The sequence below is a fragment of the Spermophilus citellus genome (genome assembly GCF_964194105.1).
Source record: "Spermophilus citellus genome assembly, chromosome: 11".
Classification (NCBI taxonomy): Eukaryota; Metazoa; Chordata; class Mammalia; order Rodentia; family Sciuridae; genus Spermophilus; species Spermophilus citellus.
In genome coordinates this window covers 22482751-22509926 of record NC_138192.1, presented here as the reverse complement: position 1 = coordinate 22509926, position 27176 = coordinate 22482751, and the positions used below count along the sequence as shown (strand labels likewise).

The 27176-nt window shown below is 32.6% G+C and overlaps 1 protein-coding gene across 1 annotated transcript in view; it reads right to left on the bottom strand.

Moving 5' to 3' along the window:
* Window positions 1-9735: 9735 nt before the first annotated feature.
* ACTR3 (actin related protein 3) overlaps window positions 9736-27176 on the bottom strand; it is a 58601-nt gene continuing 41160 nt past the window's right edge. The window contains exons 8-12 of the mRNA XM_081261898.1: window positions 24942-25115; window positions 16568-16660; window positions 16264-16389; window positions 12719-12802; window positions 9736-11528 (exon numbers count right to left, since the gene is read on the bottom strand). Coding sequence (XP_081118024.1) covers window positions 11433-11528; window positions 12719-12802; window positions 16264-16389; window positions 16568-16660; window positions 24942-25115 — 573 coding nt within the window. The 3' untranslated portion in view covers window positions 9736-11432. The remainder of the gene's footprint in view (window positions 11529-12718; window positions 12803-16263; window positions 16390-16567; window positions 16661-24941; window positions 25116-27176) is intronic.

Here is a 27176-nt window from a genome sequence, read left to right as displayed (position 1 = left end):
AGGCAGAGGTGCAATTGCTATGAAGAGGATACCACAGACAATTTGTTAATTTTAAAATCTGGGGAAAGTCCCAAGGGAATAGCTAAAATAGAAGCTTCTTTGATTCAATGAGTAAAGTATTTACTGAACATCTACTGTATGCCCAAATGATGAAAAATTACGTTGAGTTAAATATGAAGCATAGACTTCACCCTCCAGGAACAGATAATACTTTGTGGAAGAAAAATGTCTACATGGAAAACCATTAAAAGTAAAAAACAGGATACAGTACAAGGATAAATGCTATATTGTATAAATATACACATGTATATATTTAAAGCTAAAATTAAGAATTATCAAATGGAAACAATCTTTTCATGGTTTCATATCTGTGAAAACAAATGAACTTAAAAGTAGTGAAAAATTATTAATGCAACTGACTTCTTGAATGTTTATAAATACTGAGTTAAAATCAATTTTTCTATCCTGTGCACTTTACATATAGAATATGCTTCTATTCTACTCCAATCAGCCTAAAACCTCCAGAAGCAAACCTGTAGAATGATAAAATCAAATTTTCTGACCTATGACTATAAGGGAAACTACACATAAAAGAAGTGTAGAAAGTGAAAGATTTGAGGGGTTGGTGAAATTTAAATGAATTAGCATTTTAGTAGTAGTAAATGTGAAATGTTGTGTTTGAGAACCCTTCATCTGAAGCTCTGCACTTCTTTTGGAAGTGGAGCCACTTCTCAGTGTCAAAGTGAACTACATAAAAAAGGGATGGTTTGCTTTGTTTTTGCCAACACAATTTCACAGAAGTAAAATGTACAAGTCTACAAACAACAAAGTTTCTCAGTGAATAAGAAAGCAGTAGTCACACAAAGGGAGTTATGGCAAGTTGTAGCATGTCTTTGGGATAAATACTGTTTCCAGATAACTTCACAGCTAATTTTATCTGTCTGATGAAAGACAATACAGACTCACACTTTCTCAGTATCAGCTAATTTTTATTTTCTCACGTTTATTACAAAAGGAAACATACACTGCCTTGCATTTTGTTTTGTAATGCTTAGGGTTATATCCAAAATAGGCTACAAAGTACTCTGTATCTCAGGTCTAGCACAAAGGTATCTCCCACTGTTAACAGATGATTAAAAAAAAAAAAAAAAAAAAGCAAGAAACAGCAATATTTCAAGTTCTTCAAAGAAGGTATATTGGATCCAAGAAAACTAGGATTAGGCCAAGTTAAGTGGTAGATCAGGAAGCCACAACAAAAAAGTTCCTTAGATGCAAAACTGAAGGCATGTCATTCTTCCTCAACTGGAAGAAACATTCTTTTAACAGGATTTCAACAGAAATTTATTAAACAAAGTTGTGCCTACAAAGGGAATTCTTCAAAGGAAATAGACCACTATACAAAAGGATAGCTTTCTGTGGTTTTTTTTCCTGTTACATGAACAATATGGTACTTTCAAACCTACCTCTTGCAAATTATGCTTTTATGAAGGGTGACAATTAAGTGTTTCTTTCTGTGTTATCCTACCCTAAGGCGTACATTAATTACTTTAAAAGGCATAGTCTATTGAGTTCTTGTTGCTCAAATAATGTTCAATAATTTGAGCTCAAATCTGTTCTCATTAAACAATCACACCCATTATGGAGAACATAATGAAACCATTTGAATAGAAACCATTCTTAACCCCACAGTACCCCTTATGTAAAGGGCTTTTGTGTCATAGGAACACTTTCTATTTCATCTCATAATAAAATGTTAACACACTGCAAGGGTTATTTATACATTGGCCTGGTGGGTATACGCCAGAAAATATATAATACAAAAACTGGTTGTTCACAAGATTGAAAGACATGGAACTAGTCTCTCTATGCATTTAATAATTCTAGGATAAACTTCTCATCTGATAAAGCAGTTTCCTCCACCAAATCATAATAAAGAGTTCATCAGTCAACATTTAGATTACTAGAAAAAACACATTCCTAAAGAGTATTCGCCATGGCCTATTTATCAGCCACGCTTGCCAAACAGGCTCTTCTCTCTCAGGGATTATACACAAGACACATAGAGGCAGTAGTGATGACAAATGTCAGTGAGGACCCTCCTATAAAAGATTAAATGCAAAATCTTTTTTGATTTCCCTCAAGTGAGAGCTCTACTTCTGGGGCTCCCACTTGAGGCTGGGAGCAAATTCACAACCAGCTGCCTCTAAAAGCCAGGGTTTAGCCCATGCCTATAATCCCAGCAGCTCAATCCCAGAGGATTGGGAGGCTGAGGCAGGAGGATCATGAGTTCAAAGTCAGCCTCAGTATAAACAAGGTGCTAAGCAACTCAATGAGAAACGGTCTCCAAATAAAATACAAAATAGGACTGGGAATGTGGCTCAGTGATCGAGTGGCCCTGAGTTGAATCCCAGTACCAAAACAAATGAAAATAAATAAAAACCAGGTTTAAAACCAAAGGTCAGAGGGCAGATTTGTTTTTGGTACAATGTGAGATACAGGAGGTTAGTTGTCATTCCAAATATGTGAGGCTATCTAAAATACTTTTGCACTGTCAGGAAAAAAAAAAAATTATTTCAGTTTTGAAAATAGTTAAGTGCCCTCATTGGCATTTAACCTCAGACAGCTTTTATCTGAATCTGAAGTGCCATTCCCCAAACAGACAAAAGCCTTGGATGAGGACATTTGTTAAGTGTTAGCTTTAGACTTCTGCTATTTAAGTCCATTTTGTAGATTTCATAAAGACACCCCTGGGAGAATATAACCACACACACAAGGGAGAAAAAAAATGCTATTTGAGTAAAGTAACTTTGTCTCATTTCTTTGCTTGCTATATAAACTGATATGGGCCCACATCCACTTACTTAAGGAAGTTAGTTTAAGCATTTCTGCTATTATGGCTCACTTCTGAGCTTAATAATGAGACCAAGCAGGAGAGCTGCTTGGGGAAGAAAATAACCTACTTAAAGATGTAAACAACAAGATGTGATTCTGCAATCTGATTTTGGGGTAAAAATGGGAGTTCATAACCCACTTGAATCAAATGCATGAAATACGATATGTCAAGAGCTTTGTAATGTTTTGAACAACCAATAAAAAAAAAAGGAAAAAAAAAAAACAAAGAGCATACAATGCTTGTGTCTCACACACCATAAATTCCAAGTTAGTTCCTGATACAATTTTATTGTAAGAAAAAAAAAATTATTACGGTAACTGAAGTATGTAGCAAATACTATCAAGAACTGTAAAAGCAGAACTTTAAGGATGAAAAAAGTCTTAGAATGTCATCTAATCCCTTATGTTCCTGACTCATGTTTATGACTTTGATCAGTTAAGAAAAAAAAGTTACTTTGAAATTTTCTGTGCAGAAATAACTAACCAATTTAAATTATTAGAACAAAGAGGAAAAAATAAATATCTTGAGTTAAGACTTCAATGGTCAGTTCTGTGCTAAAACAAAACAGCCACTGACTAAACACATCTGTGCAACCATGTAGGAGTCAATCTGAGACATATAAACTACAAAATTCATGTAGTTCTAGATCATATTGCAAATATGAAAATAAATAGTTCCTAGACTTTCTTTTCTGGGGAAAAAACTTTCATATATTATCAATGAAACATTATGTGGCCCACTTTGTGGGTGTCTCAAATCTGTATGATAAATTAAAGGCAATTGTATCAATATAATTTAAGAGAAATATGTCTTACATTTACTTGGCAATTAACTTTTCACCTTTTCAATTACCTGTATAATTAAAGAGAAAATGTACAAAATCCAACCTTAAAAAATTGTAGAGGGCTGGGGACATAGCTCAGTGGTAGAGTGCTTGTCTAGCACGCATAAGGCTCTGTGTTCAATCCTGAGTACTGTAAAAAAAAAAAAATTATTACAGTAACTGAAGTATGTAGCAAATACTACTAAGTACTGTAAAAGCAGAACTTTAAGAATAAAAAAAGTCTTAGAATGTTATCTAATCCCTTATATTCCTGGCTTTCTATATGCAACAAATTACTTCAGTTCTCATTTAGAAATTTTAACATTTTGCTATGGCTTAAAAATCCTTTTAAAATTAAAGAAAAACATCAGTTTGTTAACTATTTGCCTTTGCTTGTAGCAAATCTAACTGAAGTACACTCATCTATGGATAAGAGAGCAGAGAGAGACATCTAGTGGATGGCTGCTATTCCTACCTCTTGTCAAATGTCTGAAAAAAGTCACTTGTTATTTTTATGTAATAGGTCAAATGAAAGTAGTCACTTTAATACTAGAATCCTAATAATTGAATGAAAAACCTCCTAGTTGGGCTTAAGAGGTCATTTCCTTCTTAAAAGTACAACTACTTTATTTATGCTTCCAGTGCTCTAAGAAATAATGTCTTAGTTTCAACTTTCCATTTTATAAGAGAAACAAGCAGGAAAAGATAGTACTTTTAAGACCAAATAACTGTATTTGAGACATTCCAGTGGTGGATAAATTCCTAGTCATACAACTAAAATGTAATCTGAACATGAACTCACTAGCAGATCCTTTATCTTGAGATTATTAAGACATAAAAAGGCTAATCCATTTTTCCAAGGATCATCTTGAAAGGGGTGAATTTTAAGACAACTATAAATAGACGTGTAATCAGGATTATTTGTATCAAATTCGTAAACTATTTAAATAGATGTAACCATGCCTGTTATTATATGTAATATATATAATGTGCATGTATAGACAATTATGTGTATATATACACACATATATACACAAACACACAAGTGTATTTTTTTACATGTGTACACATCTTTTTAACAGGATTGTTAGAATCAGAAATCGCAGAAAAGGAAATAGAAATCAGAAATGATATTTCTGATTTCTATTTCCACAGGGTTTCTCCCCTCCCTGCCACAATACTGAGGACTAAACCCAGGGCCTTGCACTAGCTAGGCAAGTGCTATGTGAGCATCTCTGCCAAATTCTAAGCATTGTGTATTTTCTAACATCACAAACTTCATTTTTATTTATAGCCTAAAATATGCTTTCCTACTTATAATTTCTCACTTATTCACTGGAAAGTTACGCTTTCTGTATTAGTGAGATATGAAAAGAGGAACATAAATTTAGCCACAATTTGAAGATACATAACCAAATGTGAGACTCAAATATGCCCCTCAGCCTAGACCAGGCAGTTAGAGGTCCTACAGTCTATTTTGTTAACTGAATGTCCTTTTATACTGAGATCAGTGTCACATAAGGTCCAATCCAATCTCAGACTCATCCACCTTAGGTTTAGCTATTAGTTCAGCACTTCAGCCTAGAACTAGTCCGGTAACTTGATACCTCCTTTTAGCAGCATGAAGCACAATGTTATGAGCTCTCTCAAAAGAATGGGAAAGAGACTACGAAATGTTGCAAAACCAATTTTGAGGAAAAAAATTAATAAACATATGCTATTCAGAATAAATGAAACAAAAATAATTGCCAGTAAGTACTATTCTGCAATTACTTATGTCCCTTCAGCGAGTCACTTAAAATATTGAGTGTCCCAACTATAAAATGTGAGTTGTATTCCATGAAATTCTCAAAATTCTACAATGCTATGTTGGTGTCAACTGTGTAAACCTCATTTTAACTTTTAAGTCTTTCAACCAATGTTTGGGGGTGGGAGAGAGCCTCCAGCCTTATCTTGCATTCTGTTTTTAATTTATGTTCAAATGCTTGTGTCTCCTCCAACTGCTATTCAGACTTTATTTTTCCCTACCTAAAACATCTTTTCTACCTATTTTTCCGTCTACCAAAATATTCATGTTTCAAATCTTCGGTAAGAGACATCAGTCTTTTCCAGCAGAAACTGCCCTGTAACATACTACAGTCATCTCATGAACAGACATATTCCAACAGTGTGTTATGGTGCATACACGTGAGCACACACATACACAAAAGTCTTGAGATTTTCTTATTGCCTAACTCTTTGAACAGTGAAATTCTTAGGAATTTATGTGGGAAAAAAATTCCATGTACTTCCAAAAAGAAAAGACTTTATGGCTCCAATTTTATTATAAACTTTCTAATAAAAGTCCAAGATTAACAATCTGCCATACCATTGAATCTTATTGGAAATTTATAATTGAGTCATTACCTTTAAATGAATTGGTTTAAAATGATCTGGATAACAAAAGAAGAAAAAAATCAAAATTGATCAATAAAAGCCAGAGCTAGGAAATAGTAGCGTTTCTACTGTTCATGTTAAATATTAAAAAAAAAAAAATTTCAGAGCATTTCAATTATCATTGTAATGCTAATTGAGAGCCACCATTTCCACTAGAGATTTCTAAACAACTGTATTCCTAGACAAGGATTTACTAAAATAGATCTACTTCAGAAAAGTTATGGACCTAATAATCCTTCATTATTTTATGTATAATGTCAATGTTTTGAGGCAAGAGAGAATAGAAAAATTTGTAAAATTTTACTTTTTTGATAAATAGGGAAACTTTAAAGAAATAAAAATTGTATATTCAGGGAATTGAAAGTATTAGTTTCAATATGAAAATTTTATTGGCTTCATTTATTCATCTGTCCAGCACATTAATTGAAGTACTACTCCATACCAGGTAATATGTAAGGCATTTAAGAAAACAAAGCAAGCAGATTTACTTTCTTCATCTACTGTTGGGGGTAAGAACATTACTACTAAATAGTAAAAATTTCATAAGCACACAAAATGCTAATTTTAAACATAGCCCCACTTTGTAACTTTCACCTTACTTAATTGGGTTTCTAATTGAAAACAACCACTACCACCACCATTTTTATGAAGAGAAATTCTAAGCCTAGTAAGATATCTTAAAGCCTATCTGCAAAATCTCTCTCATTCCTGAGAGTGTCTTTTCTATTACGCTAGTCTCTAAGCTCAGGAGCACATGTTTATTCATCTCATCTTCAATCTTTATACCCACTGTTTAAAATCACATTAGACAGTCAATAAATGCCTCTGGGATTGGAAGCCTAAAACTTGATGCAAAATATTAGACAGTACTATTGAGTTTTAGTGTTTTAATAAAAGTTTAACTTACCTTTGCTTCAATGTTTTAGTTTTAAGGTAAAATAAAAATTAGTCACTAAAAAATAATGAAAACTGGAAAACAGTAAAAAATGATCATTTGCTAAATTAAAATAGGAAGAACAATACGTTTCTTCTAATTTGATTAAGTTGCCTTTTTCATAAATCATTTTTCTATTCCTACTCCTCCTTTAGTACTATGACCACTAAATTATTACAATCCTAAACTCAAATATGTTTCATTTAATTTTAGTTCCCAAGTTATCAAATGCGTCCGTTAAGCTAGATTATAGCTAGAATACCTCAAACAACCATATATTTTTAACCTTGGCGGGGCATTGGGGCGGGGGTGTCACTGAGTTGCTTAGCGCCTCACTTTTGCTGAGGCTAGCTTTGAACCAGATTCTCCTGCCTCAGCCTCCCAAGCCACTGAGATTACAGGTTGTGCCACCATGCCTGGCTTAACTTTTTTTAAAAAGATTCATCAAGACCAAAGGAAATTAAAGTTCTAAAAAATCATGGAGAGAAATATTTAGAGTATTGAAGAGTTATCAACAATTAGCAGAAATTCTTTTTCTCTTAAGTCTAAAAACTACTCGCTGACCTCTAACAAATCTAAAAAGTCTTCATAAAGGTTAACTCAGATTTGATATAGACCCAATACAAAAACAAAATATTTTCAGGACTTGGTATGAAAGTCCTGAAAGTTCTATATAATTTCTTAATAACAACTATCATTGGTCAACTATATACTAAGTACTTTTACATTACAATATATTCAATTTGAATGGGGGAATATTTTTACTCCTGGAATTTGCATTTATTTCAGGTTGTATATATTCTAGCTAATATATTTAGTGCCTATCAAACAACTTGAGGTTAAAATCTGGGTGCTAAAAGTTAAAGAAGAGACTTCAGATGGCTAACCAGAGTATTGGTAACCAGCGATTATAAACAACAAAAGTTCAGGAAATAGGGGTCACAGGAGACAAAATCAGACTAATAAGAAAAGCAGGAAGATACTGCACTTTATTACTGATAGATTAACCCAGAAGGAAGAAGAACAAAAACACTATTTACAATGGTACAAATAAACAACTACTATACAAATAATTTCCTCAGTAATTTAACAAATTAGTACTATCTTCAGGATTATCTGAAAGAATTAATTTCCTATCTGTATAGATATATTCTCTAGAACTTCTGTGTAGAAATTAAACAACAAAGGACATAATGGACTGTTACCTCTATATGTCACATTATGTCTGAAGATATTTCTAGAAACATCTCCAAAAGCAGTTGTTATGATCTGTTTACATAGCTTTGCAAACAAACCAAAAAGTCAAAGTGGGAAACGAGAGCAGATAACTGCTTTATCTCTTTATCAGAAAAAAAGGACAAATGTTAATCTTTTCCTCATGCTCTTCCTCCCTGTTCTGTTAGGATATTTGTCTTTTTTTCTGATGTTTAAAGATGTTTTTTATGTATTAAGGCTATCATCCAAGTAGTAATATTTTTCCCATTTTATTGTTTACCTTTCCATTATTTATAATGTTTTGAAATACAAAAAGCTTTATTGATAAAAAAAAAAAAAAAGAAAAAAAGGACAGATCAGAAGATAGTGATTACCTGCAGGATATGTCACATATTAATTAGTGTTTAAGGGTTAAATGTAAAACTTTGTTTACTTTTTTAAAAAGCAGGCATCAAGTCTGAAAATAAGTGTCTATTTAATTTCCCAGTGGCTCATAACTCCGGGAACTCAAAAAAGAAGAAATTAATAACATCTTTACCACCACAAATGAAGCAATGGAAAAAGCTAGGTTATATTCTTACAACTCATAGAAATTACAATATAATCCAAAATAACATTTCTATATATAAAGTCTCAGGAGTTCAAAGAATTTGTCCAAGATGATACTAGTATATCTGCCATGTTTTAAAAAACATAATGTTGAAGAAGCTATATCATCAATGAGTTGAATCAGAATAAAAATTCTGATCACTGGCCTTTTTGGTGCTTTTTTTAATGTCCCATGTCCATCCTGCTAAACACTGAGTCAGTATCACAGATTTTAGTTTATCTTAGATGAACTTCTACAAATTCACAACTGAAGTTTTTGTTAAGTTGAAAAAAATGTATACAATCACAGGGAAGATATTAAAACACACACACACATACACACACACACTAATACGGCTTCTTTCATTGTAGCTCACTCCTCTTAGGAGCAGAGCAAAAGAGACAACAAATAGGAAAGATTGGGGTTTTCTTGTTCCTACAAATAAATTTAAGCCTAAAGACAAGTTTTTGACCTTCATGTATTCATAGCAAATAGTTTAAAACATATGGTTTTGTAAACATGTCTTTCTAGCTTATCCATTTAATTACCTAACCATTCTAAGTAAAAATATTTATGACAATGCTAACAATAATTTACTGGGCCAGAAGATGAAATCTTAACTGCTTATTATGCTGTTCTGTATAAAAAGATTGTTGAAAAAGCAAAGTGCAGAACACAGTACACATTAAGTTCCTATTTGTGTAAAATAAAAGAGTTGTTTATTTCTACATGCACAGAAAATTTTAAGGAAACAACACATTCCTAACAGTATATGTAATGATAAGAAAATGAAATAGACTGAGTTGGGAAAGAAACTTATTTTCACTATCTACTCTTTGGTACTATTTCAATAGTGTTTTACAATGTCCATGAAATATTTTTTCAAGTAAAACAAAAAAATTGATAATAATTATATTATAACTACTCTAAGACATATAATCTATCCTTTACGCCCACACTGAAAGAATTAAGATTCAAAGAAATGACTAATAAGATTTAAGTTTCAAGACTTATTCTAAATAAAAACTGACACCTATTCCCCAAGTCTGTTTTTATACTAAATACAAGCAATAAAAACACTTTTATGTTCTTTAACTTTTGGATAGAGGCATTCTAAGCCTGTGTTTTATGAATAATGGCATTCAAGTATTCACTGATATTGCTGCTTAAATTCTAAAAAAAAAAAAGACTATTATAAATCTCCCATTTTATCCTTTTTACAAATAAATGATAAATTTAAAATTCCCGAGAAATTTTCTACCATATACATGATAGATTATTTAAATGAAGCCCACTATTTCTATAGGAACAAAAAAAAAATTGTATCAAATATTTAAACTCCAAGTACAATCACACTGCTTGTGGGGGGAAAAAAAAAACATTAGAAAAGGTAATTCAATTTTAATTTATTTTCATCACTTTTTCTTCATGATCCAGATATTTTAAAATGCAAAGAAAATTAACTTTCCATGATATATCAGGGACTGGCACTAAAAAAAAAAAAAAAAAAAAAAAATCAACTGCAAATGAGTTACACAGAAAATATCAAATGGAGATCCAGTTATCAAAATGAAAGCATCCAACATATTAAAAGTTCACAATTATTTGTACAGAGCACATTAAAAAAGTTAGCTTGCTAACCAACTGTTGTGATTTTAAAGAACTACTGCAGAGGTCTGAAGAAAATAGATTTATTAGTTAACTTAAAAAGAGATTAAAGAGCCTGAAACAAGTATTAAAAAGAAATTTGTGCCTTTATTAGAATGGTATTAGGCTTTAAATATACCAATTTTGGTAATCAAATTATTGTTTGTTTTTTTTTTCCTTTAATAACAAATGACACTAGAGAACTGCAACACTGGTCCAACAGCCTTGTCTTCACTTTTCTTTTAAAGCAAGAAACAGAATGCGAGTAATCAGAAAGCACTAGCAGGCATCAGTTAATCCAAGATACTAGCTTCTTAGTTCCAAAAGCACTTGCAAAGAAAACCACTGGTGGGAGAAAGGGGAAGAGGGTATGGAAACAATTCATAATAACTGGAATCCCTGCATACACCAAGTCTTATGAGGCTTTTTGAATTCATCCTTTACTTGGTCACTGTTTGTTCCTGAAATACTACAGTTTTTCTTTGACTTTTTTCCTCAAAGTATAAAAAGTATGAAATATAAACAAGCTCTTGCATTGCACACTTGGAAGTGTACAATTCAAGCATTATAGAGCTATCTACATACCGATAAATCCCATCAAATCTTGGATAATTCAATAATATACAAAATATCAGGGCACAGAAAGAACTAAAACCCACTTCTTTTTGTTACACATAAGATTCAAATATTCAATCTAAAGAAAAACACTTAATCATTTTGGCTCTCTTCTACATCTGCATGTTGATACACTTATTAAAATATTCCTGTATAATCATGTTTGGTCTTACTATTTCAAGTCAGGTTTAAAACCGCAAAACCAGCCATCCAGACAAAACAGGTAATGAGAAAGATTATCTCTTCTCCACTTCCCTAACCCCAATAACTATGAAGCCAATTACGACATGACTCCAAACACTGGATTGTGACGACAAATGCTAGGTCCAATTTCTTCATAATCCTTTTTGGTGTGGCATACTTGGTAGAACTCAGGCTGAAAACAAAACAAAAAATGTTTTTTAAAAAAAAATCAAAAATATACTAGTTTTCAATATGCTTTAAAATAGATGTTAAATCTAAAATGTTGACAAGTTCACAAATTCTAGAAATCATGATTTAAAATCAGCTATAAATCTGTATCAGAATGGAAAAGGGGCAAAAAATTCATGTTCCCCCACCATCCTAACATTTGTTCCTCCTAGGATTTTGAAATTTTTAGGAACGGCAAGTTGATTCTCAAATGTCCAGTCTGTTCTGCTGAAGCTTTCTCACATTATATTGAACCAACAGTTTAAAGAAGCAGCATCAGCCTATACAGTATAAACTATTTCTAGTCATATTATAAAAAGTTCGAGATCATCCTGCCTTTCTCACTCAAAGTATGATAAAGACAAACTGTTCCATGCTTTGTGTTACTTACTTTGCCAGTTACAAACCCAAATAGCTCATATGGCATAACTGAAGATGACTAAAATTAAGGCAGAAAGTTTTAAATGGTTTTAAATTCAAAGTTGTACAGTTCTTCAATAATTCAGATTAAAACTCCTTCATTTTAATAGTCCATGTACTATCAGTACAAAACACCAACATTTACTGTAATTGATATTAGAATAACTTTCAGTGCACTTTAAGGACATTTTGATTTGGGGACAGGATTCTTAAAATAATTCTCTGTATTCAATTTTGAACATCATACATCCCAAGCAATGAAACATAATATCTACCTTAATGTTTTTAAATATATGAAAAGAAAAAACAATGACCTTTGGAAGACTAAAGGTTTAAAATACTCCCCCTACCAACAAATCTTAAAATACAAGATAAAATGCTCACTTTAAAATAACATCGATCAAGTTAAAAATAAATTCAGGAACATAAAACTGAAATGTCTTCCAGTTTTAAAAATACTATGTAAACATGTATACAATTTTTTAAATTTTCTGTTATATTTAGATAAAACTTAAAGGAATTTGCTTTGTTCTTCTATAAGTACCTTGGGTTCTTTTTTTTTTTTTAACATCTTTTTAGTAGATGGACACAGTACCTTTATTTTATTTTTATGTGGTGCTGAGGATTGAACCCAGGGCTTCACAAGTGCTTCACACTCTACCAACTGAGCCACAGCCATAGCCCCTTGGGTTCTTCTATCTAAAAAAATTTACAAGTAAGCTTCATCATACTCACCGTGGAAGCCAGCATTGATCCTCCAAACCAAACCGCGTATCGCTGCATGTGGTGTGTAATAACTTGTACGTCAATAGGTTTTGGCTAAAAAAGACACAGTGAGATCATTTCAATAGAAAATTCAGAAAAGAATTTCTGTATTGTCATTTAACCTTATAAGTGCTATAAAAATAATATTTATATTAAATGCCTGTTACGTGTTATAAACCAGAAAAAAATAATTATTTATAGAGAGGAATGTTGAAAACACTGTTAAGAGGCAGGGATGAAAACAGGATAGAATGAATGGAGAGGAAATAATAGTATACACTTTATACGATTTTTTTGAACTGTTAATCATATTTTATTGTTTTGAGTTGTATATTTGAAAAAAGAATTATATGGTCAGGGTTAATAAAATGACTCTGTAAAAGTCAAATAAGTCTTTATCAACCTACATTCAGTAAGTGAACCAATACTGACTTTAAGACTACCTTTACAGCAACTTATACATTTTATGAAGCACCCTTGTAGAAGAGTCTGGAGGCTTCAAACACAAAGAAATGATATATACTTTTAGAGATGGAAATGCTAATTCCTTGGATTTGATCTTACACATTGCCCATATGTACTGTTTTACCACAATGAACCTCATAATATGTCCAATTCTTATCTGCCAGTTAAAAGTAAAATTCTAAACTACAATTAAAAAGCTAAAACTTTAAAAGGAATGTAATTCTTGGTGCAAAAAAAAAAAGTACAACAGAAATAAACCAAGTCATTTTTAAAAAACAATCATACTGAAGTGACAAACCCAAGTAACTTGTGAATACAGGATTTTTATTTTATATCCTCAGGTGGGTCAGTGGGGGGAGCAAATATTGAACTCCAGTGAGAAGGCTAATAAGTTTCATAGTGGTACAGATTTACAATTTGAAAATTATTATATACGTATTCCATACTTGAGCAAAAACATAAAATGTATTATGGATAATAGAGTTAGGTTTTTCACTATCAGGGTAAGGTCTTACAAATGTGGAAAAGTAGAAAGTAAGAATAAACCCATTGATATTCTGGAACTGAAAGACACATGGGGGAAAACACACACACACACACACAAAGCTCAGTCACTGAGGTCTAGATGTGACACCTTGGTAGCAGTGAGCAGCCCCAGCATTCAATTTTGGTTTCATAATAACATTTCCCACTAAAAAAGGGAATCCTGTGGGAGTTGGGGGAGGGCTGATTTCAGGACCAGAAAAGAGAAAGCACAAGATCAACCTAAAGCATCCTGCTTGCAAAGGAAAGGACAGACATGCATAAAACCTGGTGGGGCTACATCACAAAGACAAGAGAGTCATTTGAATGGTTCCTATTGTTCCAAACAGAGAAAATTTGAACATCAACATTAATGAACTAACTAAATGACTCCATAATGCTACTGATGATATAGTAATAAAAAGAGAAATCAAGACTTCATACAAGTAGGGATGGGCTCCTCCTAATAACAAAATGGAACTGAAAAACAGAAGGAATGACAGAATTTGTGAAACACCATATACATTTAAAGTTAAATGATATTCTATATCCTAAAGGTATTTTTTCTTTCTGGGTTTATAAGGAGTAACTTGAATTTAGTATAAATATTATTTTTATATAGTACATTTAAGGTTAAATGATATAGGCTAAGGTTAAATAATATTCTATATACTATGAGGCAAGTACTTCAGTAATAACAATTTAGGAAAGAATCACAATGGAGGCTATAAATAGTCATTTAAAACTGGATGCAAAACAGAATAATTACATAGTCTGAAAGTGTCTCCCCATAAAATTATTAACTTATTAACTGCCAAGTTTTCAATTCTGTGCACATAATAAATACTTAAAGATTATTTCAAAGTTACTATAAGTCATATATTTGCTGTTCAATATAAGTTTGTATAGGTGTTTCACATCTGGAACGATGGGACACAAAGGGTTTTAAATAGAGAGGAACAATAATAACTTCACACCAGGTGTCATGTCCAGACCTCATAACTTCATACTAGAAACCCGGCAGACACACTTTTAACAAAACGACCAAACTTAACACATAGGACAAATAAAATCATGCGTCTACTGACACAATGCACTAAAAATAATACAATATCCCCTCTTAAATTATTGCCAAAATCATGGGAAAACATCAAATAAACCCAAATTGAGGAACATTCTACAAAATAAATAAGCCTATTCTTTAAAAACTGTTAAGGTCGTGAAAAACAACAAACACTAACTATTGCACATTGGAAGGGCACAATAATTAGTGACACAATTTGTGAAACTTGCTTCATGTCTACATCTAGATTGTTCATATCGGCATGATTTGCATAATTCTCAGTGCAGAGAATTAAAATATACTGGTAAAACTTATCAACCGTGTGTGTGTGTGTGTGTGTGTGCGCGCGCGCGTGTGTGTGTGTGTGTATGTATTTGGGGGGGTGGGGGAAACAGAAAGATAGGTGGGTAGATGGAAAGGCATGCTGGATGAGTAGGTAGATGGATGGACTGGTTGGTTGAGAAGGAAATGCAAAAACAAAGTCAACATTTTAAAAATCTATTATATGAGCAGACTGCCTAAACAGTAAAAGCATGCCATTATGGTGATGGAGCTCAAAACATACTTTTTTTTTTTTTACTACACTATAAGGGATAAGTTTATTTATGATAATCCAAAGTTTAGGTATTGAAGACATCTGTTATGTAATTTTTTAATAAGAAGCTAAATGCTAGAGTGTTATATTTTACTTTTAAGACATTTGTAATGTTTGTGGTACTCTCAGATGAGTACCACTCTCTTCATTCTTGGAAATCTTCCAAATAGAATAAAGTGTGTTTTATATAGCAACTTATCCTCTGAATCAATGTTTTGCTTCAATATTTAACAAAGACAACACAAAAATATTTACTGAAAATTTGTCTCAGAAATATAGAAAGCAGACATCTGAGAATTTAAAATTAATTTTGATATTTTTATATCAATCCCAAAGGTCCAAGACATGTAACAAAGAAAATTTGGGGAGTCACCAATTTAACTGAGAACTATAAGCTTGCTATGCAGGAACTAGAGTCAGTTTGCAAAAGTAAGTTTGGCCTCTCAAATGAGCATTTCTTTGAACCCTGCTTCCTTTACCGGCTATAAAGATATTTTAAATTCTTTGGGGCCAGGGATATGGCTTATATCCTTAATTAGCATATATGGGTCAGATACCCACATTGCTCTCCTCACCACAAAATGTGGATCCATAATGAAATTATTTATATTTTGAAAATATATACATCTACACACACATCTATCTCAAAGCTATCATTAAGAATATTTTCCAGAATTACAGATAATATCCCAAAATAATCAAACAATCAAATCATATCATGGACATGAACCTCTAGTATTAAATCCATTACAATACCAGACATGTTTCTCTTATCTTTCAAAATAAGAGCAAAAGTTGGCAAGCATTTCCCATACTCATTACAATAATCAAAGTACCCTCAAGTTTCCCACCATTATTGAAAAAACTAACCTTTAATCTACCACCACTCAATTCTTCACTCAATTTCAGTCTGGCATCTACAGTTCTTTTCAAATCTCTTTGCAAGCGACGTCCAAAGTCCCTGAACATAGTTGACCCTCCAGAGAGGACAATATTCTAAATTATTGGAGAAAAACAAATAAATGACCTTTATTAAACAAAAAAGCTGAAGGTAAACATTATTAAAATTCAAGTGCATTCATTTCAAGAGAGGTATTTAATATTCAACAATGAACAAAAAATTTAAAGTTATTTAAAAATGTCCTTAAATACCAAATTTGCTACAAATACTGACCTTGTAGAGAGGACGTCTAACATCAATAGGACAATTCTGAATCACTTCATCTACAACTTCTGAGATAGGTTGTGTAAAGTCTGGATTAGCAAACTGAAAAATAAGTAAGTTTGGATTTATGAGAGAGCTAAGATTATTACTATAAATATCAAAAAAGAAAGAATCCCATTTAAAAAAAAAAGACTTAGAAACTATAAATTCTGTTCTGTAATAGATGCAAATAGGGGCTGGGGATGTGGCTCAAGCGGTAGCGCGCTCGTCTGGCATGCGTGCGGCCCGGGTTCGATCCTCAGCACCACATACAAACAACGATGTTGTGCCGATAACTAAAAAAAAAAAAAAATTAAAAAATTCTCTCTCTCTCTCTCTCTCTCCCTCTATCACTCTCTCTTTAAAAAAAAATAGATGCAAATAAACATGTTGAAAACAGATTTCTGAAGAAATGCAAATAAAACAATGGTGTTATGTATCATTTCGTAACCATATTAAACATGTAAAAAGTCATACATACAAAAGATGGTAAAAATGAGGAACAGAAACTCTTATATACAGTTAAGAGAATACACATCAATATAAACACTTTGGAAAACAATTTGGCAATAGCTAATAAAATTTTAAATGTACATAACTGCACTTCTTTAGAACAAACCCTGGAGAAACTCCCACGCGTGTAACACTATTACCTAAAAACAGCTTCACTGCAGACTCACTTACAAAAGTGGAAACTGTAAATCCATCAACAGAGGTTGAAATAAATTTACAGTCTATTCTCATTATTTACAAATTCTATATTTCATTTGCTGACTTGCTAAAATTTACTTGTAACTCCAAAATCAACACATGAAGAACTTTCACAATCTGTGCACAAGCACATGTATAGGACAGTTCACTCAGTTTGCTCTAAATGTCATTTAAAGATATGCTCACATGCAGCAGAGAACAGTTTAGATAATTATTAGATGGCATGAGAAGAATTTTATTTTCCATGATTACATTTGTGACCTTGGAACACCTTTTTTGACTTTCAGACTATGAAATCTTAAAGAGCCTTCAGTTCTCAAAACATTATGTTTTAATGATCCCATAGTGAAATGTTAACCAGAGTACCTGGCATTTGCTATATTAGGAAAAAAAATATTTCTCTCTCCCAAACCTGAACAAATTATTAAGAAATTTTAAATTTCTTATTGGTGCATATTAACTATTCAAGAAAATATTAACAATTTGACAGAAAATATTCTGTGCTATTTTAAAGTTTTTATCTTTTCAATTTATTAATACAGAACTTGTAAATTCTCCACATTGCCTTGTTCATCACACTCTTCAGTATTTACCTAAAACAGTAAAACAAATACATACATAAACAAATTAACCTTCCCAGAATTCTTTCCATTCTTGTAAGATAGTTTATCTGCCATATTATTCAGTACTTTAATAAGCCAAACCTAGGGTCTCTAACATATTTTTAGGCCTTTTCTTCCATCTTCAATGAAAGGGCTCAGTCCTGCCTTCAACTCGTCCCTGATAGGTTATAAAATATTGCTGTGGAGAATAGAAGAGACTATTAAAGAATTACCTTTTCTCGCTAAAAAATTGTCAGGAATAGTGAACAAACCAAATAAACATAGTGATCCAAATATGTCCTACACCTGAGAATTTATAAGTTTAAAACTTGGGACAGCTTCAAAATCTTATTTCCTTTTTTTTTAAAAAAAAAAAAGAAAAAAAAAGGCCAGGTATGGTGATACACACCTGTAATCCCAGCAGCTTGGGAGGCTAAGGCAGGAAGATCACCAAGTTCCAAGCCAATCTCAGCAACTTAGCAAGACCCTGCCTCAAAAAATATTTTTTAAAAAGAGCTGAGGATGTGGCTCAGTGGTTAAGCACCCCTGGGTTTAATTCCTGGTACAAAGAAGAAGAAAAAAAAAAAATCAAAGTGCCAAACCCATTCCTCCTAAAACAGTTGCTTTTAGTAACTTAGCAAAATGAAGATAAATTTCTTACTTTTTCATAATTTTATCTTCAGTATTCAAGTCCTGGACAGTTCAAATGCTAGTACTTCCATATAACCCAAAGAAAATGCCAAATAAGTGACAAGGAAACTAGAATATAGAAGTATCTAAAACTATAGGAAAAAGAATCTTAAAACTCACTTGGGAAGTGACATAGTTCATATGATACAAAAAAAGGGTCTATTCTGGGAAAATAGAGAACTAAACATATATATCTGATTTTCTGTCCCAAAACTCTACTGAAAGAATTGTGAAAATAATTCTTTATAAAAAGACAAAAATCTAAAAAATATAAACAGAACAAAAAAAAAGGAAATACAGAAACAAAATTTGGTAAGCTAGAAAACAGATGCATAAGATGTTGCGCATCCTCCAAACACTTAGGAAACCATCAGTGATATATAAGAGAAGTCAAGGAGACATCATCAGTGATGTGAAACAAGAAATCAGCCATTTTATATCACAAATTCCTCCAAAGAACAAACGGCATCTGGTAGCCAGGAAAGTGAGGTGGTAGATAAAAGGCAGGGACAAAAATTGGTTGAAAGTCTCTGAGATCATTAAATAAAACCCCAGATGGTCTCAAAGTAAGCCCACTAAATGCCTCCTCCTCATTCAAGGAGAAAACTTAATTATGTTCTCTAAAAGGAAGAAAACTCTGTTTCCCTTTAGAAAGTATGTCTGAGAACAGAGAGGGTGGGTTTAAGTGAAGATATGCAGCCTACTGCTGTCAAAACCACACACACACACACACACACACACACACACACACACACACACACTAGCCCTCTTTTCCTATTTGGCTGCCAACTTTTATACTCTAGACAGGAGACTTCCCTAGGAACCCCAAAAGAGTTAAACACACATATGACATTCCCCTAAAGAAAAGGCTATATAGTTGACAAGTCCCACCTACAAAGCTCAGGTCTCCAGTCAAGACTTTAGAGTCCCTTCCTAAGTAAGTGTCATGAAAGTCTTTACCACAAAAAATATGGTAACTGAAATACAGAAAAGGCAACTTGAATATAAACTATGCAACTTAAAAAAAAAAACTATGATTAATATCCTTATAAAGCCAGAAGATATGAGAACCATGAAATAAGAAGAGAGTAGCATAAAAATTTAGCAAAAGTCTGGGCTGGGGAAGCTCCGAGAATTAAAATGGCTGCCAGAAAGGGGGGGAAAAATTCACACAAAGGCTGAGTAGGTAAAGGTGCAGAAATTACCTTCAAAATGCTAGGGTACAATGCAAAGATCCTACAAGCATCTGCAGAAAAAAATATTAAAAAATAGGTCCTATACATAGAAATCAGAATTTTTTTAACTTCCAATGGCTTCAAAATCCTGAAGGAAAATTATTTCCAATTTAAGATTCTAACTCCAATATCAAGCAAGTATGAGGACAAAATAAATACATTTAAGACATGTAAGGTATCTTAAAAATTTTCCTCTCCCATCCACCTTTATTAGGAACCTTACTGGCAAAGAATCTCCACTCAAAAAGAAGTACAGCGTATGAATGAAAAAGACGCAGGATATAGAAAAAAGGAATCCACGAGAGAGAAGAAAAGGAATCCCTGGAACAATGATGAAAGAATATGAGGCTCTGTATCAAGTGCAGAAAGAAGCAGCTTTAGACTGGGTCATATTATGTATTCCAGAAAATAGATGAAAAAACTCTATGCTTCTGAATAGCCTGAGAAGATATTTCAAATCAAATAAAAACTGACTAACAACTAAAAAGTACTTGAATTGTAATATAATCAAATAGTTCACAGTATATAGGCCATCACCAAACAATCTTCTAAGAATAAAAAAAGGAGAAAACATGTAAGACACTCCTAATTTTTGCTAAAATTTGCTTAATTATTTAAACAATGTACATACACATAACTCACTTTTAAAAAACAACTTCAGGGGCTGGGGTTGTAGCTCAGTGGTAGAGCACTTGCCTAGAATGCACAAGGCACTGGGTTTGATCCTTTGTACCACATAAAATAAAGGTATTGTGTCCATCTACAACTAAAAATATTTTTTAAAAAAATTTCTTACAGAAGAAACTGCTTTTAAGGAAAGTAAACCTATGGAGAATAAAATGCTTTAAAGTTTATTAAAAATTTAATGAAGGGAAAATGTATACCAAATGATACAGGCTATTTAAATTAATGGTAAAATGATATAAGAAACCTTAGTAGCATGATAATACAGTTAACTATCTGATTCCTAAATAATATGATACAGTCAAACATACTTTATTATATATCTAATGTTTCAAGGCTTTACGCAGTCAGTATATTGTCTGCATGTATGAATATGCAAAAAAAAAAATACAATCTATCCCACTATTATAATGTACCAATAAAAAATAAATTAAATCTTAAAACTTTTTTAAAAAGAGCCAAGACATTAAGCAAAGCTCATTTGTCAAAAGCAGTCCACTCAAATGCTTCATCCTTTGAAGCCCAGATTATCTCCTATTTTCTATACTATTATCTATCTTGTCATAATCCTATTCTTCTGAGAACTTGATTCAGAACATTCTGCAATTCTTTAATCCCTAACCTCAAGCTGAGGTTTTAATATCTTTTTCCAATACTTCAACTATAACACAATCAATTTTTCTTGATTCAAGTGACCCTGAATCCACTTCTATTGTAACCACTCAAATAGGGAAATGTGCCCCATAGGAAAATGTGCCCTAACTTCCAACTCCATATGGTTTATCTTTCCACTGATCTTGAATCCCCCCCTAAAATAACAAAAGAATTAAAAGAAAAGGTTAATGTACAAAGACAAAAGAGGAGGCAAAGAAACAATGAATAAAAAATTTCAATCCTTCTTAGAGAAAAAGGGAATATTACAGCCTAATTGTTGCTATAGAGGCAAAGTGGTAAAGAAGTGAAACAATTCACCTGTAGAACTTTCCAAAGCTCAGGGATTGAAGGTATAAGAAACCATACCATACATGCCAAGTACAGTGTTTCACACCTGTAATCTCAACAGCTTGGGAGGCGGAAGCAGAAGGAACTCAAGTTCAAAGCCAGCCTCAGCAACTTAGTGAAGCCCAAAGCAATTCAGTGAGATTATGTCTCTAACTAAAATATAAAAAAAGGGCTGGGGATGTGGCTCAGTGGTAAAGCACCCCTGGGTTCAATCCCTGATATAAAAACAAAACAAAACAAAAAAACATACAAGTAAGACTTTTAAGAAAATTCAAAAATAAAAATTATTGAGTAGTAGTTTTCATAGGATATAGAATAATACACTTAATAATAACTAGGCAGTTATTATTTATAATAACTAGGCAGTTAAGTCCAACCTCAAGGAATAAATGAAAAATTAATGAATAAACAGAAATAAGAAATAAGGGAAAAACTTGGGAAGAGCTGAATTTTAAGAGATAAAGAATCACATTTTTATACTTGCCTCAAAAGTGAAAAAGTCAGATATATAATATTATAAATACTATAAAATGATTGATTTACCAAACAACAATAATCTAACACAAGGGACAGGCTGAAGGGAAAAAAAAAAACCCTACATAAAAATTAACTTACATAAAAGGAGATTAGTAGTAACACTGGGTATATTAAAAAACAACAATACAAGTAAGTATTTGGAAATCTAGATGTGATTACCAAGAGTAATTGTTAAATAAGCACTAGTGAATATTCTGTAGAACGTAAAGGAGTTAAAGGGTTTGACAAGTTTAAAATATTTTTGGTTTAAACTTGCCAGTGTTACCTGACCTTTAAAACTATGTGCATACACCTTTTTAATTATTTTTTTATGAAACTGTAAAGAAAATGTGTCATCTGAAATCTTAAAGCTCCAGTATACTAGTCTGAGCACAATTCCTTATCATTCTAGTGCTCATTCATTTGCTGCCAATTTATAATTATATGCCAGTCCATCATGGTCTCCAATCCCTGCCTGCATCCTTCACTACCTCTAATTCTACCTTCTAGATTCACTCTGTCATTCTCTGTGCTATTAACATTAACTCTGTCATGTCCTTTTGCTCTGTTCCCATACTGACCCAAGAGACAGGAACTAGTACATGACTGCAAGTTTGGAATACCAAATCTCACTACAGTGAGTAAAAAAAAAAAAAAAAAAAAAAAAAATTACTGTCCTACTATCATTAATATGCATTCAACAGTCACCCTCTCAATTTCTCTAAAAAAGTGATTATGAACATTATTATTTTCTATCATCCCCAATCGTATGCCCAATCTCTTCTCCCAATACATCAGCCTGATTCCACTTCATGGAAAAAAATAAAACTATGAACTATAAATGACAAAATTCCTCAACTGGCTACCACTCTTTTAACCATGTCACTTCCACATTTTCCTGTACTCACATCCACTCCTTACCTCCCATCACTGGAATAAAACCCTTTCAAAAAAATTCAAAACTAGTCTCAGACTTATTTTCACAACTGACTTCTTCCTAGTTTCCAGTACCTACTATCCTTTCTGTTCAGTCCAGAAAGCCCACAATGCTAACTTCTAAACCTTTACCTCTCAAGATGCACCAAGCTGACTCACACCATTTCATTGAAACTATTCCTCTAGAATCACCAATAACCTGAATGCTGAAAAACCCACATGCATTTCACAAGTGTCTTCTAATATTAACTCATGGAAACAAATAGCACTATTCAAACTTCGTCCTCAAAATAATTCACTTCTCTCATTTTTGTAACTATCACCCTCTGTAACTGTCAGTGTTCTTTGAAGGTTCCTCTTACTCTGCCTATCCATAAAGTGCTGGGTTCACTAGGGTCAGATTCTTTACCTTCTTTGACTCTGCACCTTTCCTTAGCTAATCTCTTCCATTGTGCCACCTCATCGTGATAAATTCATGTCTATCCTCACCCCAGGACAAATACCTTTAGTTCAAAACCCTCAGAACTAAAGTGTCAATTTTTAAACCTCTTTAAAGATGTGTATACTAAATTCATCTGTTTCTACCTCACCTACTCCTTCCTTTTCAGCATTTGCAATTTCTTTGGATGGCACATCTAGTTGCTCAAGTCATAAACCTCATTCATAATCAGATTCTTCATATTCTTTCTCCCCTCATATCTATAAGCAATTATTAAGTCATATTGACTATTCTTTTCTCACTTTACTTGACTATTATCTCTTTTCTCACTTTAATTGACCTATGGTCATTATTTATCTGAAAAACTACAATAAACTCACTGGTTTCCAAAACAATTCACACCTCTGTTCCAATCCATCTAACCCAATGCTGCCAGAGTAACCTAATACTGTATATTAATCTGTGCCACTTCCATGCTGAAGATTTCTGACTATGAATTCAGCAAACTCCCTTGAAGAATGTATTTGTCATTTACAACCTAGTCCACAAAATAGCTATCTGGACCATCTCCTACCACTCTGTTTCTCTGTAATTATTATTATCATCTAGCTCTTTCATGTCCTAGACCTCTGCTCAGCTTGTCTTCTCTGCCAGAAATACATATTCCTAACACACATGCCTGACAAATATCCATTCTTAATCAACTGGATCTCCCAAGCAGACTTAGATGCTCTCTATTCCTCAATATTCCCCTCAATATTGTTACTGTGTTTATTCAGCATGAAGAACAGTTATTTTTTAAGTGTTTAAATCACACTTAAATGTTTAAATCACAATATTCCCTCAAAAAACACATGCATTCATTAAAGCAACTATACCTATTTAAATAATTTATGTCATTCTTTGACTTTAATAAGCATAAGATAATTTTTTCATCTTTGAATACCCAATGATTAAAGTTAAGACAATAAAAATTATATCCACTTAATATTTGCTAAGTGAATAAACACTTAAAAAATAACTGTTCTTCATGCTAAATAAGCACAGTAACAATATTAGTGGTTTTAATAAAGTTAAATTTCTGGTACTAAATTATTAAAATAATTTTATTATTATTAAAATCACTTATTTCATTTCCTTAATATAGTCTTTATGTTACTAAGATTTCATAGAGAGAGACTGTTTTGCTACTAAATACTTCATGAGAGTCAAGTGAAGATTCTTTGCATAATGGTCATTTTACCTTAAAGCAGTGTTTTCTAGAATCTTTCCAACATTTTAAATGATTACAAATAATTTAAGAGCCTCTTCATTTCCCATGCTCTCCCATGAATCCCATAAGCCACTAAAAAAGAAAGTTTTACTTTTTCCAAATGTGTTTTAGAAGAAGTTTTTTTTTCTCAAAAAATATAACTCACTATATTTTAGTATTCTAAACAAAGTTTCTGAGATTAATGCTCTCTGAATATCTTCCAGTTGATTTTCTGCTGAATATTTCAAAGCAAATCCATCTTCCAAAAAAACCTTACCTCTGGATGAAAAAAGATTTCAGGTCCCAAGAATCTCTCATAGCCAACATCAATGGAAAATTCTTTCTTTGAGATAGCATTGATTCCAGTATACTGCTTAATCCACTTTGATCCATCTGTGTCATACTTGTTAAACTCTTTTACCAAATCTGGGCAGACGTAACTATAGCGTTCCTTAAAAAACAAATAAAGAAACAAAAGTAAGTTTTCCTATTGCTTTAGGGAAAGTACAAGGATGGCATATAATTAATAAATGAGAATCAAATGAAAAAATAACTTCAGAAAATAAAATTAGGGAGCAGAAATAGAAAACTATTTTGTTAAGATATTAGATGTGTAATACAAATAAACAGCTCATCTATATTTAATATGACTTCACATATAAACAAAATTAAGACTTGCAAGGCTAAAGAGTCAAACTACTATATTAATGTTACCTCCGGAAAACATTAATATTTTCTATTTCAATAATTATCAACTGTGTTCTAGAAAGGAAAAACAAAGTATACAAAGAGAAAAATAATTAATAATTGCTACCATACAAATTAGTTATAGATTCTCAATATCCAACTGGAACAAAACCAGATTTTTGTACTAAGTAAATGAATAAAGAAAAAAAACGATGAAAACATGAACTACTCTGTTTTGCTATTATCTGCAGGACTGAATTACTGCATATCTGGTTATATGTCTTAAAGTTTCCATCAAAAATATAATTCAAAAACATCTCATTTACAATTAACAAACTCCTGACTACTAGCCTTATACGTTGACGGTTAATTTTAGGTGTGTCAACTTGACTGGATTTAAGGATAAGCAGAGAATGGGTAAAGTACTATTTCTTCATATCCATCTATGCGAGTGTTTCCAGAAGACTGGTGTGTGACTTGGTAAATTGAGTGGGGAAGGTCTGTTCCCAGTGGGTATGTGTATCTGGAGAGGTGTGTTTGTGGGGGTGTAGGGGGGAGTTTCAACATTCAGTTGGCAAGAGGCCCAGATAGAACTTAAAAGCAAAGGAAAGACAATTTCCTGTCTCTCCTGTGTTGATGGGACACCTCTTCTCTATTGCCCGAGGACATCAGACACCAGGCTTTGGACTCCAGGGACTTGCATCAGCAGCTCCTCTAGGTTTCCAGGCCTTTGGACTGGACTTAGAGTTACACCATCAGCTACCATGGTTCTGATGCCTTTGGATTTGAACTGAGCCACACAACCAGAATCTAAGCAAACCCAGTTTTCGAACAGCCTGTTGTGGTACTTCTCAGCTTTCATAATCATGTGTACTAATTCCTCTAATAAATCTCCTCTCATATTATCTGTATCCTACTGATTCTCTCTAGAGAATCCTGAATAATATTCATACATTTAAAATAATTTACTTATCAAGAATTCTATCCAACATAAATACTAACATCATTGTTAATAATTAAAAGACAAAGTGAAAGAATACTACAAAACGATGGAATCTCCATACTGCTTTCCATAGTGGTTGCACCAATTTGCAGTCCAACCAGCAACGTCTGAGTGTACTTTTTCACCACATCCTCGCCAACATTTATTGCTGCCTGTATTCTTGTTGACTGCCATTCTGACAGGAGTGAGATGAAATCTTAGAGTAGTTTTGATTTGCATTTCTCTAATTGCTAGAGATGTTGAACACTTTTTCATATATTTGTTGATCAATTATATTTCTTCTTCTGTGAAGTGTCCATTCAGTTCCTTAGCTCATCTACTGATTGGGTTATTTGGTTTTTTAGTGTTAAGTTTTTTGAGTTCTTTATATATTCTAGAGATTAATGCTTAATCAGGAGTGCATGTGGTAAAGATTTTCTCCCAATCTGTAGGCTCTCTCTTCACATTATTGTTTCCTTTGCTGAGAAGACGCTTTTTAATTTGAATTCATCCCATTTATTCTTTATTTTACTTCTTACACTTCGGGAGTCTTGTTAAAGAAGTCAGATCCTAGGCCAATCTAGTGAAGATTTGGGCCTATTTTTTCTTCTATTAGTTGCAGGGTCTCTGTTCTAATGCCTAAGTCTCTGATTCACTTTGAGTTGATTTTTATGCAGGGTGAGAGACAGAGGTTTAATTTCATTTTGTTACATATGAATTTCCAGTTTTGCCAGCACCATTTGATAAACAGGCTATCTTTTCTCTAGTGAATGTTTATGACACCCTTGTCTAGTATGAGATAACCATATTTATGTCTCTGGTTCCTCTATCCTGTATCATTGG